Below are 15,367 nucleotides of genomic sequence, written 5' to 3'. Positions count from 1 at the left end.
CTAATTTAGAGAAATGTTTTAAGATGGGGCCTTCTGCCTTTTAAACTCAAATTCCTCTTTTTGAGTCTTAAGTTATTGACTTTCAGCCGGTTTTAAATTAAAGTTGTTTTGCCCCTCAGGGGCGAGATTGAATGGCGCATTTAGCTGGGAATGAAGTTCTAAAATTAATCTTTGGCTTGCTCTGTTTTTAATGTTTTCTTTACTCTTGTAATGTTTTTCACATGAATAAAGTAGTATGTTCGAGTGCAACTGACAGCCACTCATTTTGGCCCCTTTCCACAAGTTCAACTGTCTGTCCTGTCCTGCGGGTGTAAAAGGGGATCTCATACTTCTTTCTCCTTATTAAGTTATTAATTTGTCCACATTCAAGAGGCATCACCTCATTAAGACGATTTATATGTAAATTCTCAAATAGAATAAATCTGATTATCTTCCGCAATATTTCAGACTACCTATATGGATACACCGACCCTATCCCACAACTTCACTTGATGCTAATAATTTACTTCCACCACTAGTTTCTCTGAGGCGAGCGACCTTACCCAAAGTGACTGTTCAACAGAGGCCTGTATTGCATAGTCAGTTGTCATTAAACGGACAAGAATCGCATTGGGGGAATTTATAATAAATTCCAATTTCAGCAAATAGCTCATTTTCATATCGCCTCGCCGTATCAAAGGAAGCTCGGAGGTCGCTTCCCAAATTCTGTACAAATACGGTACAACAAGAGCCGCAAACGAACTGCGACAGAAAATTTTCTGTCCATTCACACACATCACCCAAACTTCTAGTGATTACTGGGGCAGCCGGTAGTCGTTTTGTGCTTACGTAATAAATTTTAAAGTCAGCTTCATTAGTCCAAAGTGATTTAATGTAGGAAAAAAGCTACAGAAGATTTACAGCACAGAAGGTTTGCATTACAGAAGGATTAGTGTAGACAGCACGGAACACATAGATGCATCTGCTAGTAGCGGCCACGGAGACCGGCTTGTAGCGACAGGCCTGGTCGGTTGGCACCCCTGCCGGCTACTACCACGCTGTCGTAGTCACCGTAGGCGCCCGCGGCTCCTCCGGACAGGCCTGCTAACAACACAACAGGGTGTCAGTGCGATGTCTTTCCGACTTTGGAATTTGCAGTGCAAACATGGATATGATGATGAGCTGTAAGAGATGCTGATACATCTTAAACAACACCATGAAAATCGATATTTGTTTGGATGGTACTTTTCATACATGGACTTTTAAAAAGTGTTGTAATTAATTATCATAAACCTCAAAACATGAAGCGTCGTGTGTGAAGTGGATGAAATCTTTAAAATGCGTATGCTTAAACAGTTTTCAGTCTGACTTTATTCTACTCGCAGGTATGAAGATGGTATCTGTTCTTTCGGACACGTCCGAAAGAACAGATACCACTTTCATATAGTTAAGGCTAACCGGCCATTGACCTTCTTCTGTGCAGATGCACACGTATTGCCCGAACTCTTACGCGACTCGGTACCATTGTCTGCCGCGAGTAACGAGTGTAATGGGCAGGGGCGCTGCGAATGTAGTGTGTGGACATTAAGTTGGGAATGTGGGTCTCACGGGGAGCATGCAAGGGATAAGTCCCTGCAGTCGCACTATCCTCTGTGCACTCGGTGGCTCTGATGCTACGTAAGCAGGAGATCCCGGGTTCGAGTCCCGGTCGGGGCACACATTTTCAACTGTCGCCGTTGATGTATATCAACGCCTGTTGTCAGCGTAGGGTCTTGTTTTATTTATCATTTCAAATATCGCAGATGTGGAAATCATATGTAAAATAGAATAGGTGCGAGCCTTGTGTGGACTTTCTCATTCTTCTTGCAAACATAACGCATTCAAATACTCGGTTAGCATAAATACTGAAATGGACACACAAATAACGTGTCAGTGTCTTGACATAAAATAGGATGCATTTGAACGAACTTATCAGCACAATGACGGGTGGTACATAACGCGCCATAAGGGCAATTATTTTGATTTTGCTTCCTCTTGATTTTGCGGTTTGTATAGTCGTGATCCATGAAAGCTTTTTGTTCCTGACGTGTCGTAGAGGGGGGTGTGGGGCATCCTCAGGAGCGCTTCTGTTTCTGCACAGTCTTGTCGACGGTAGGCAACGGTATCTCTGACGATGTCGAACATACCTGCGAACGAACCCTCAGGAATAAAAAAGTTTCATAAACTACGATCATACAGCCATGAAAGATACACCAGCAACTAGCACAACCCGTAATTAGAGCCTTCATTCTATGAATTTTTGTTCTGATGGAGCCTGGTAATGCCGGAAGGTGCGATATAAGATAATTTCGAAATAAGAAGATAGGCTGAATATGACTTCCTTGGCGTACATATAATGTTTATCGCATCACCACTTATTATTCTCAAAGATACGATGTTTTTAAACTACTGACACATTTTTTTCGGGTAGACTATCGTAAAGAAACGCTATCAATTGGCTGCCCCACAACCGTATCGCCTCCGCCGAGCTGCAATCTCGGCAGAAGAGGCGCAGCAGCCCTCTGGACTAACCTGGTCCCTCCGGCACGGATCTGTAGGCCTTGAAGTTGCTGCGGCCGCCGGGGAAGGTGCTCTCGTAGCCGTAGTACTCGGGGTCCGTGTAGATCTGGGAGCGGTACAGAGCGCTCGACTCGGGACCGCCTCCAACCACAGCGCTGGGTCCGCCGTAGCCCAGACCAGCGGCCGCCTGCAACACGTGGAAGCGGCCGGTCATCTTTCTAAACGCACGCACTACTGCTCACCACATCATGGATATTAGTAGAAGTGGGCTAATTAGAACATTACATGTACAGCGATCGCCAGTGACCGCGTATTGTGATGCAATTGAATTCGGCTCATGTGATTATGTTTCATGATAAGAAATCTCAAGGTGCAACAGTTACTCGCACACTAAAGCGCCAAAGAAACTAGTATAGACATGCGTATTCAACTACAGCGATATGTAAACAGGCAGAATATGACGCTGTGGTCGGCAGCGCCTATATAAGACAACAAGTGTATGGCGCAGTTGTTAGGTCGGTTGCTGCTGCTACAATGTGAGATTATCAAGATTTTAATGAGTTTGAACGTGATATTACAGTCGGTGCACGAGCGATGGGACACAGCATCTCCGATATACCGATGAAGTAGCGATTTTCCCCTACGATCATTTCACGAGTGTACCGTGAATATCAGGATTCTGGTAAAACATTAAATCTCCGACATTGCTGCGGCCGGAAAAAGATCCTGCAAGAACGGGACGGAAATGAAACCCTTCCGCAAATTGCTGCAGTTTTCATTGCTGGGCCATCAACAGTGTCAGCGTCCGAACCAATCAACGAAACATCATCGATATGGACTTTTGGAGCCGAAGGCCCATTCGTGTACCGTTAATGAAATGTCGTGTGACGAGGGCCTCCCGTCGGGTAGACCCTTCGGCTGGTGCAAGTCTTTCGATTGGACGCCACTTCGGCGACTTGCGCGTCGATGGGGATGAAATGACGATGATTAGGACAACACAACACCCTGTCCCTGAACGGAGAAAATCTCCGACCCAGCCGGGAATCGAACCCGGGCCCTTTGGATTGACAGTCTGTCGCGCTGACCACTCAGCTACCAGAGGCGGACACTGCACGAGACAAAGCCTTAAGCCTTGCCTGGGCCTATCAATACCGACATTGTACTACTGATAATTCGAAACATGTTGTCCGGTCGGACGAGTCGTTTGAAATTGTATCAAGTGGATGGACGTGTACGGGTATGGAGACAACCGCATGAATCCATGGACGCTGCATGTCAGCAGGGGACTGTGACAGCGGTCGAGGCTCTGTAATGCTGTGGGGGGTGTGCAGTTCCAGTGATATGGGACCCTTGATACGTCTGCTTACGACTGTGACAAGAGACACGTACGTAAGTATCCTGTCTCATCAACTGCATCCATTTGTGTCCACTGTACAGTCCTATGGATTTCGGTAATTCCAGCAGGACAATGCGACACCTCAATCGCCCAGAATTGCTACAGAGTGGCTCCAGAAACATCTAAGTTTAAACACTTCCGCTGGCCACCAAACTCCCCAGACATGAACAAGATTGAGCGCTTCTGGGATGCCTTGCAACGTAGTGTTCAGAAGAGGGCTGTCCATAAATCCGTAAGAATACGATGGGGTCCTCGTATTCTTACGGATTTATGGATAGCCCAGCAGGATTCATGGTGTCAGTTCCCAGCAGCACTACTTCGAGTCCATGCCGCGTCATGTTGCGGCGCTTCTGTATGTCACGGGGGTCATACACGGTTTAGGCAGGTGTACCAGCTTCTTTGCCTCTTCGGTGTTTAATTCAACTATAGGTGAGCTAATAAAGCTCTTTCTCTCGTATTTCGCTTATCCTCTTTTCCGAAGCTCTCTCTCCCTCCATTGGCTCATCTACACCCGTCGGCTATCTACATCCTTTCTCACTTTCTTCTCAAATTCCCCAACTCTATTTTTGTTTTCATTTTAAATGACACGTCATGTCACTTCACTAACCTATCCACTTGTGAAACAGTTTTGTCTTAATCTACTTTTACACTTCTACATTGTTCCATTCGTGCGCGTGGGTATTATTATTGACGACAGGGCTACGTATCAAATACCGCTGATATTCTACTCATGCTCGTTCCTCCTTAATGTATATACGAGGAAGTACTATGTCTTCCAACTCCTCGTGGAACGTACAATAAATCCTCTCGTGGTCCAAAACGCGATTCTTGTAGCGTCGGCCACTGAAGTTCATGGAGCGTCTCCGTGACACTCTCGCTCGTAATAAACGAAATCGTGACGAAACGAGCAGTTTTTCATTGGTGTTCCCTCTGGTCTGGTTTTTGCTGACGCGGGGTCCGTAGCTCTTATCAACTGGGGGTTCTCTATTTTGCAAAACGTAGTCAGTACCTTTTACACTTTCTCTTTCATATAATACTCGAAACTTAAGTCTACTAAAATATTAATTCGTTAATTCAAGAATTAAAATTTGCTGTCGTTTTTTATTTTTGGACCATTATTAAAGAAATTAGTAGTAGGTGAAACACCAAAACTGCCCGTTTTACTTAACTTGCATTGCATCCATTTAAACAGCAAAGAAAAATCAATGGTTTATCACATAGTTGATTATCCCGCCCGGTTGGCCGAACGCACGGCTCTCCGGGCGGGTAGGAGCGCCTGGTCCCCGGCAGGAATCCGCCTGCCTCGGCGAATGCGGGCTGGTTCCCCTTATTCCGCCTCAGTTGCACTATGTCGGCGATTGTTGCGCAAACAAGTTCTCCATGTACGCGTACACCACCATTACTCTACCATGCAAACATAGAGGTTACACTCGTCTGGTGGGGTCCACCGGGGGCCGAACAGCACAATAACCCTGGGTTCGGTGTGGGGCGGCGGAGGGGTGAAGTGGACAGCGGTAGTCGTCGTGGGGTTGTGGACCACTGCGGCTGCGGCGGGAACGGAGCCTCTCCGTCGTTTCTAGGTGCCCGGTTAAGATACAATACAATTCAATACATAGTTGATTTGATTTTTATTGTTGTAGAGACCTCAACTGAGGCATTACGAAAATCAATATTACAGATATCAATATGTCAATATCAGACAGCATTTTGTGTCGTTCCCCCGTGATGAAAATGTTATCCCGCTGTGGTGGACACGGAGTAACGTGTGAAGACTGATAGATCGTGAAGGCGACCACTTCCATGGCTGTTACCAGCACTAGCGTACACAGTGGCATGCAGGATAAGCGTTTCCGTCTTCAAATGGTTCAAATGGCTCTGAGCACTATGAGACTTAACATCTGAGGTCATCAGTCCCCTAGAACTTAGAGCTATGTAAACCTAACTAACCTAAAGACATCACACACATCCATGCCCGAGGCAGGACTCGAACCTGCGACCGTAGCGGTCGCGCGGTTCCAGATTGAAGCGCCTAGAACCGCTCGGCCACAACGACCGGCACGAATAGGCATTCCACAGTTTCCACCGTCCGACACAAAGGCCTAGTGCTCTTCGAGCGCAAAAACTGCGATTGAATTAAAATTTCCTGACGCGTTTAAAAAAATGTGCTGCACGACGTGTTTCATACGAACCTTCCCAGTCTTTATATTTGGATCCACCCCAACGCTCCATCCAAGCGCCTTCTGTCTGCCCCAAGAAGCTGTCCTGAACTCACCACCTTCCCTGCGATCTTGGAAAAATATGTAGCGCATGATTTGGCTTCAGCGTAGGAGGCTGGTGGAAGCAGGGAGGAGAGATTCTTTGCTTTTCTAACTCTCGAATGACTGATATTTTAACTCTGGAAACTGTGGCCAAATCGTGAAACCCTACACGTGTGTCTCCGTACCCAGCATCACTTGTCGAAGAACGTTGTGGGTCCGTTCCACCACCTACGTAAATACAGTGGGTCACGAATTACAATCCCCTTTACATTTCTAGTAGGGTAATATGGTAAAGGAATAAAACTCTACAAATTACGGACTTTCACAGTTGCGAACGACTGCTCAGACTTACGAGCAGCTGCAGTAGCGACAGACTTCGTAACAGCAGATACGCACTCACCCTGGGGTCGGCGAAACCGCGCGCACCTGCAATAGGCTGCTGGTAGCCTTGCAGCGCCAGTGCGCTGCCCGCGGACGCCACCGCCAACACCAGGAAAGCACTCTGAAACACACACATCACATCACAACTTCAACAGTTTCTCGGCTGTATCATTTTTATTGTTTAGTAACTGACTTCTGATTATTTTTCATTTCTTCGTGGGCTTCAGATAATGACTCAAGCGATTTACTAGTAATTCTGCAATCTTTCAATCTTTTTTTGACATTAGGAGTCTCATTACATTTTAGGACGAGAGCCACGCCCTAAAGCCGTAGTCATCCGTAAACGTGTGGTAAACACCGACAATCGAAGAAAATTGCGTGACCATTACGTTGCAACTAAAGTATATCTCGCATTAGGTTGACGAGAATAACATAAGAGACACTAGGGAACGTACAGAGTCATACAGTTCTTTTTTATTACCTTATCCGGAAGTGCAGCTCTCTGTTCGAGCTATGAGTCATTGCATGAAGTCATGAATACCTCCGGAAAACTTTGATCAGGACTAGGGAACATTTTTCCCTCGTTCAGTACTCGAATAGAACAGAATATAAAATCGATAACATTGGCAAGACTGTATTTGCGAAGTATGCAAGTAGGTGTAAAAATGAGTGAGAATTTGTTGAAAGACGTATAATGGTTAACTACCATCACAACAGGAACCAGACAGTATGGTGGTTAGGACACACGTTCGGGAGAACTGGTGTTCACATGTCCATCTGGACCAGATTCGGGTGTGCTGTGACCTACCTATAGCCCTTAAGGTAAATGATGCTGTGGCAACTTTGAAAAGGCCTTACCTGATTCTCTCTCCCTTCCCTTTCCATTCCGTGCTTGTAATCGGTCTCTAATGACACCCTCGTCGAAGGTACGCCAATAGCTACTCTAATTTTCCTTATTCTACTGTTACTTCAAGAAAATTGCTTGATGTGTAGTACATGGCACATTAAATTTCTTGATTTATATCCACACGCTACTGAAAAACATGTCTGTCGAACATTGCCAATTTGAATTTCTGTGGGTGAGCATCAGATTTGTGTTGATTAGTTACAAACATTCTCCCCGGCCTACCACGATTATCCCTTCAGCGGGATCTTAGTAACGCCAGTATTCCATTGATGAGGCCGCTAAGCGAAGAATATTATGCAACTTGTAACACTGCAGCCAACCAGTATAGATATGAAGACGGTCTGTAGAGACTGAAACAGCTGATCTCGGAGTGAATTTACTTACAGTATTGACTATCAATAAATGTAACTCATTATCTGTTGTCTCTGTAAGACAATATAGCTACCCTGCATCGGTCACCACAAATATCGGCTTGTTGGTGTGTCAGCGAGATCACTAGTCGGAGAGACACGTTTCGTTAGAAGCTGTTCTTACTATGAAGTTAAATTCAACCGTCGCATTTCGTTGGTGCACTACTGACAACAACGTACAAACGTAATGGGAGACCTGCATTATGTTACAACTTCACGCTGTTATTGAGCCAGTCTCCAACACAAATCCCAAAAATCATCTAATTCTGCATTATTCATCCTATCGCTTTTCCATAGAAAGAATATAATAAAACGTGAAACTGTTTTTAAGGTAATGTCTTCTCGAGGCCTCAAAGCAATATTACTATGAGAATATGAGAACGTGGCCACGTTAGTACTTGTAGCGTACACCTATATTCAGAGTGATTTGTTCACATGGATACAATGATATCTGTTTTTTTTTGTGCTTTATTGGTTATACGAGGCTTTCGATGTAATTTCCGCATTTGCAATAGGTCATGTCTCCTATGCGAGAAATTTGTATGGACGGTACTTTTGTTATTCGTGTTGGTCTAAATGTCCAGTGTGTTTTATGCAGATTATTCGATCAAGTTCATGGTCATTTAACGTTGATCATTTACTTTCAACATCTTGAACATTATACACTATGTGATAAAAAGTATCCGGACACCACCAAAAAGATACGTTAGGTGCATTGTGCTGCCAGCCACTGGCAGGTACTCCATATCAGCGACCTCAGTAGTCATTAGCCATCGTGAGAGAGCAGAATGGTGCGCTCCGCAGAACTCACGGAGTGTATCCTGATGCAGTTTGGGATTCCTGTGTGATGGTGTGGATAGATGTCTGCCATTACGCATTACTACCCTCGTCAACTGTCGGCTGTCTCTGTCAGTCAACAGACGAGATCGGCCTGTACACTTTTGTGTTGTACGTGTCCCTTGACGTTTCCACTTCACTATCACAGCGGAAACAGTGGACCTAGGGATGTTTAGGAGTGTGGAAATCTCGCGAACAGGTGTTTGACGCAAGTGACACCCAATGACCTGACCACGCTTGGTGAATAGATAACGAAATATTTCTAAACGAGTGCAGTAACTGTATCCCTTGTGCTGACACCTTATTTAAAATGTAGGTTTAGCTGTCCTGACATGAACACGCTGTGATAAAAGTCTCTCCCAATATTATCGATATGTATTGGGGGTGCCGTTACTCTGTGCTCCAAAGTAATTTGCATGTTCTTGATAAATAGGTTCTGGAAATAGTGAAATAATAAAGTAATCGGCAGGTTGAGCAATGAAATTACCCATCCATTTAAAAACGCTAAAGATTTTGAAGAATTTTTAAATGAAATGAATAGCTAAAAGTTAACACTTCTCATTTCACTTTTCTTCCAAGACGAAATGGTGCAAGTAAGGAGAAATTATAAATAAATATAAATATAATACGGAAATGTAGAATCGAGCCAAAGAAATAACAGCAGCAGTTCTGGTTTGTAGGGATCAGAATGGTCGAAGATTTCTGAAGCGAAGGAGACAAGCAGACGACGTTAGCCTAAGATAGCCATCTATGTAATTATTTTTCCAAAGGAAGGCAGCAGGTAGTTTGTTCTACAGGTACCATGGGAGTATATATGCTGAAGTATCTACTGCTAACAAAATTTTCAAAAATGATGAAAGTTAAACAGTAAATATAAAAAGTTAGAAAAGGAAAATATTCTGTACCACAGCACGAGTGGAGTGTAGTGTACATGGAGAAATAACTTTAAAATACGATATAAGCAACTTCAATGTGGCATGAAACTAACTGAGCGATCCTCGACTGAGAAGAGTTCTCGAGGATTCCATGAGAGAGCCTTTACCGCCGTAAGATGTAGTATCATAATATGCTCACCAGAGGACTCATGGCAGCCGGTTCCTGTGTTCCCAGGATCTGATGTGCGACACTGGATGCCAACCGAGAGGAGTCCGTCCGTTTTATAGATGTCTGCACGCCCCTGACCCTGGTCGGGCCTTCACCTTGCTGCTGGACAACACGTGTGCACTGGTTTCATTGGTCAGCATGTGGTGTTCCTTTTTGCTCTTCTTCCTCACGTTCGTGTCTTGTGTCCGGACAGTGCTCGGCCTCACCCTGGGAATCTTCCGACGCCGGGGACCTTGGCTCCTGGTGATGAGTGGCTCCGCTCTGCGCGGTACGTAAATTATTTTAGAGGTGTTACGTTAGCCGGGAGCAGCGCGCCGCCTGCGCCTGGACGCCGGTCGTGACGGATGGGCCACGATTCTGACACCTCCTCACGCGCCGCCTCTATCGTCATGCAGCGTTACAGTGTTCTGTTTGTGCTGCCTGCTCCGACACATACCACACAGCTCACATCCGTTTGCAAGGAACGAACTTAAATTGGAAAATGAAGAAGAACAGGGTCTAACGTCCCGCCGACGACGAGATCGTTACAGGAGCTGAGAATTGGGGAAGAACTGGGAAGGAATCGGCCGTGCCGTTTCAAAGGAACCGTCCTTGCGTGTACCTTAAGTGATTTACATAAAACGTGGAAATCATAATTCTGGTTGGCTAGACGAATATTTGCACCACTGTACTCCAGACTACAGTTCCAAAGTCTTACCACTGAGACATCTCATTCGACAATCGGAAAAGGTGTATCAGTCGTCATCATTTGTATTTTATCGAGAACAGAATGGCATACTACCTTAACCCATTTGTTATGTAACTGTCCTAGTTAACCATCTAATAAAATAAAGGTGATGAAGTACGCTGTTATATTACCTTATTTTACAAAAAAGTTTAACTGGTAACCAATAATTAATATTGTATTCAGCAGGAGTTCGCATTGTAAAATCTTGTTAAAAAAGCCTTTGGACACATGTGATAACTTTATGAATCAGTTACACAAATACGACATGTATTACTCTGAAAATTAGGTACTTTATATTTTTCAATGGAAAGTTCTGTCATATTTACTAACAAATATCCTGAAACTATGTGTGTAAACAATTTTTTTAAACATAGCGACGTTACCAAACTATATACGTAAAACTAAGGAACAGAGAGTTCTGTTATGAAACTAAATTATTATTCACCTATTTACTTGAGACATTTTTTGCAAGAATATTCTTTGTTTGGACATTTAGATTTAATTTCAGTTCTTAGATATAACTGGCAATATGACATTGGCGACTTTAATATTTTTTAAATATATATTTAATGTATATAAACTGCAAGTGGGAAGATCAATCATTATAAGATGTAGATATAAGATCGTTAGTTAAATAGGATCGTGGAAATTCAAATTCGTAATTTATAAAACTAGTCATAAAACATTGTCAAACACGTTTATCCTTATACTGAAACAATATTATATAAATAGCAATGTAAAATACTATTAATGTAGTAAAATGCACTTGTACTATTGGTAACGTTAGCTGTTTAGGCACTAACAGTCCAGAGCCGCTGGTAGTTTCATTTCATTTTCGATTAATCTTCATACACTACTGCATTAGGAATCTAGCGGTTAATAAAACTTGAAACATAGGACTTACGTTTACTTATTTGGAAATATAAGGCAACAGAAACATTAATATGTGCAGCGACCACAGAACTCGCGGAAATAAAGCAATCAAGAAGCAATGAAAGTCATCGAGGACTATTCCAACTATTAGAAAAGGTGGAAGATAAGTGAAGTTTATTTTTTAGAGTACTTGGTATTATAGATTCAGTTTGAACTGTTTTGTACTTCTCCGATATGTGTGATTCTTCGCCGGTCAAAGGAAGAAATTCAAAGTAGAAAATAGTAATTATTAAACCAACCTCAACTAACCTGATATTTCAATAAGAATAAGTGGGTTTCCCTTTCGGTCCAGGTCTCGAGACCGACAAATAAACTAAATGTGAATGTAGAATTCCTTAAGATGCTTGACTGCAAAAGAGACTCCTTGGTGAACGAACCAAGAATTTTATTTTGGAAGAAAAAGAGTAAAGTGGGAATTTAGAAAGAACAGGAATTTCACAAGAGCCGTAGTAGGCATGTTTATTTTCTGAACCACGAATTTAAATGATGCCTTAAACAAAATGTGGCTATTTTGCGTTTGCGTGTTACCAAGAGGCAGCATAAAAAAATTCTGAGGTTGGGCATAACGCGACTTTATCATCGATTTGTCCACTTATGGTTTTTAAAGTTGTGGCAGAACAATGGTATGTTTATTCGGATTGTGATGGCAAGTGTATCTTTTTTCCTGAGGGACAGATAGTCTCTGTGCTACAACCCACTCCTCGCCTCATTCTTTCCACTTTTCCACTGATTTGGTTAATGAAATACATAAAGAAGAAAGACGTATTTCACTCTAGCTCATAAAACGAATGACAGAACGTGCTTATTTCCAATACTGTAATTTCATTTTAAGAGATACGTTTCTAAGCGAATTTTTGACTGCATCGTTAAGGAGTAATAATGAGAGAGTTACGCGCTAAAACTATTTGAGGTTGCATACAAGTGGATATATTGAGTTATAAGCTCCTTTTGGGGTACACTACGAAACTATAGTGCACCTAGACAAGGGAATGCTTGTACGTCACTTAGTCAATATGTACCTCTGTGTGTGAGTAAGGATCATAAAGTAGTCGATTATTTGGCAAGTATACTCGCTAACAGGGCAGGGAAAATTTAAACTAATTACTTATGCACCATCATGTCTAAAGACGTTTTCATATGGGAGTGCTAGATCCAAAGCAAGACGAGTATAACGAACTGACAAGCAAATGAAGGAAATTCGTGCCTCTTTTGAACTGTCTATCGGTGCCCCATACGCCACACACTTCAGCTCACCCAAAAAAAGAAATCCGTATGTCAGCAACACAGCCGGAACAATATTCAAGACACAGCAGTTGAAACTTTGTACACATAGTTCTTTTTTAAACCTTTTATATTAATCACAATGTCTGTGGATGCAGGACCCATTCAGTAAGAGTGGTGAAACCAAGTGAAATTTTTTTTATTTGCTTAAATAAGACACTAAATCTCAATGATTCCAGAATCCTGCAGTTCTCTAAAGCGATTTTATGGCAGATAACTTTTGTGTGAGGCCTGTTTCAGTGTAACCATGCTTAAACATTTCCCCAAAACTCTTATGACAAGGCATCCTCAAAATCGTTAATCATCAGTGGATCTACTTTTGCTGCCCTCATCACTTATAGTCCGAGCAGATATTAAGACACCATGATATGAGTCGAAGGTAAATTGTATGCTACTTATGGCCAGTTCGTTTTTTTCCAAGGAATGACGTTACAGGCTTTCTGTTTCCCTCAATCCAATGTTCCATACTTGTACAACACTGAGTGTCAGCCATATACCACACTGTACCCGTTTCACATTGCCTGAAACAAGAAACGTTGTGAAAAATCAATAAATCTTTCTATTGGACCGTCTTTCGTACGAAACCTGAGAATAACACTCATTTGCAATTTACATCCAGGGCATCATAGGCTTGCACACCTATAATTTCACGTGACTGTAACTCTTCTTTAATACGAACAGAACTTCATCTTGAAAGCGTCCTCTGAATGCAAACTCTCTCTTGTCCAAGAAACAAACAATATTAATAAGCTTTGCAAAAACAGACATAATATCTGATAGAATAGCCGCAATCAGTGATTTTACAATGTTACTTATAATCCGTCTTGATTGCAAAATGTTTATTCACATGACCGGTTTCGGTTCCTCTAGACTCATCATCAGATCTGAAATTTCGGTTACAGGAGTAACCCGTCCAAAGACAGCAACTTTCACATGTGACAAATATCAGATCTGATGATGGTTCTAGAGGAACAGAAGCCGGTCATATGAATAAACATTTTGCTATCAAGACGGATTATAAGTAACATTGTAATATCAATAAGTCTGTCAGTTACGAATCTATTTTCTTTCACAATAGCATTATGTTCCATGGCTAGAAGTTTGGCTCCTTGAGAAACTGAATTCGTCTATGGTCCAACAATTGAAAATTCTCTTGATTCTGAAGGTGCTTTCTTAAATCTCGGTGTTTTTCGTATTTCCTGTCAAAATTTTTTGTCGCACATACTTACGTCCATTCTTATTTAATCCCAAGCTCCGCAAACAAAATACATGTGTAACTAAACAGTTTATTTGTTGCAGAGTAGCCTGTAAGCCAAGATACTTTTTATACCAAAAAACTGAAATTTTCTGTTTTGATTCTCGTCAACTATTTTAACAACTGTGACGTGAATCGTTCATCTTTCTATACGTAGTTAGTTTCGTAAGTCCAGCTTGAAAATGGTTTGTCGCCTAATTCACGAAATGAAGATACAAGTGTTCCTGTGGTGTCACCGCGAGACACCACACTTGCTAGGTGGTAGCTTTTAAATCGGCCGCGGTCCGTTAGTATACGTCGGACCCGCGTGTCGCCACTGTCAGTGATAGCAGACCGAGCGCCACCACACGGCAGGTCTAGAGAGACGTCCTGGCACTCGCCCCAGTTGTACAGCCGACGTAGCTAGCAACAGACACTGACGAAGACTCATTTGCCGAGAAGATAGTTAGCATAGCCTTCAGCTAAGTCAATTGCTACGACCTAGCAAGGCGCCGTATTCAATTGCTATAATACTTCTGTATCATCAAGAGCGATGTTCTACAATTATGAATTAAAGTTAAGTATTCCAGAAGCTACGTACTTTTCTTTATAGCACTCATTACGTATCCTGTTTCAGACCTCACGCCATCCTGCGTGAGCTTATAGCGTGCATTTCGGCCTCCTCAAACAACACGGTGTTGGCACTTCTGCCGACACTTCAGTTCCCTTTGCACAAGCCATAATTTAACCAGTTAATCATATGTTGTTGTTGTTGTTGTGGTCTTCAGTCCTGAGACTGGTTTGATGCAGCTCTCCATGCTACTCTATCCTGTCCAAGCTTCTTCATCTCCCAGTACTTACTGCAAACTACATCCTTCTGAATCTGCTTAGTGTATTGATCTCTTGGTCTCCCTCTACGATTTTTACCCTCCACGCTGCCCTCCAATGCTAAATTTGCGATCCCTTGATGCCTCAAAACATGTCCTACCAACCGATCCCTTCTTCTAGTCAAGTTGTGCCACAAACTTCTCTTCTCCCCAATCCTATTCAATACCTCCTCATTAGTTATGTGATCTACCCACCTTATCTTCAGCATTCTTCTGTAGCACCACATTTCGAAAGCTTCTATTCTCTTCTTGTCCAAACTAGTTATCGTCCATGTTTCACTTCCATACATGGCTACACTCCATACAAATACTTTCAGAAATGACTTCCTGACACTTAAATCTATACTCGATGTTAACAAATTTCTCTTCTTCAGAAACGATTTCCTTGCCATTGCCAGTCTAAATTTTATATCCTCTCTACTTCGACCATCATCAGTTATTTTACTCCCTAAATAGCAAAACTCCTTTACTACT

General features: G+C 42.6%; 1 protein-coding gene across 1 annotated transcript; it reads right to left on the bottom strand.

The window, feature by feature from the left end:
- Positions 1-849: 849 nt before the first annotated feature.
- LOC126419623 (uncharacterized) lies at positions 850-10,222 on the bottom strand. Its single transcript, XM_050086811.1, has 5 exons — positions 10,127-10,222; positions 9,802-9,933; positions 6,593-6,694; positions 2,551-2,725; positions 850-1,080 (listed from the first exon to the last, which is right to left on the bottom strand). The coding sequence occupies exons 1-5, from the start codon at positions 10,220-10,222 to the stop codon at positions 965-967; spliced, it is 621 nt and encodes a 206-aa protein (XP_049942768.1). The 3' UTR covers positions 850-964.
- Between the last annotated feature and the right edge of the window lie 5,145 nt (positions 10,223-15,367).

The sequence above is a fragment of the Schistocerca serialis genome, chromosome 9 (genome assembly GCF_023864345.2).
Source record: "Schistocerca serialis cubense isolate TAMUIC-IGC-003099 chromosome 9, iqSchSeri2.2, whole genome shotgun sequence".
Taxonomy (NCBI): Eukaryota; Metazoa; Arthropoda; class Insecta; order Orthoptera; family Acrididae; genus Schistocerca; species Schistocerca serialis.
This window is presented reverse-complemented; position numbering and strand designations above follow the sequence as displayed.

What these genes read in the sequence shown, in the direction of transcription:
- LOC126419623 (XM_050086811.1), bottom strand. Translation starts at nt 10,222, where the DNA reads ATGACGATAGAGGCGGCGCGTGAGGAGGTGTCAGAATCGTGGCCCATC. An exon ending in GCGCGCTGCTCCCGGCTAAC is followed by an intron (nt 9,934 to 10,126) that starts GTAACACCTCTA and finishes CGTGTTGTCCAG; the next exon opens with CAGCAAGGTGAAGGCCCGAC. An exon ending in GCGGTTTCGCCGACCCCAGG is followed by an intron (nt 2,726 to 6,592) that starts GTGAGTGCGTAT and finishes CACGTGTTGCAG; the next exon opens with GCGGCCGCTGGTCTGGGCTA.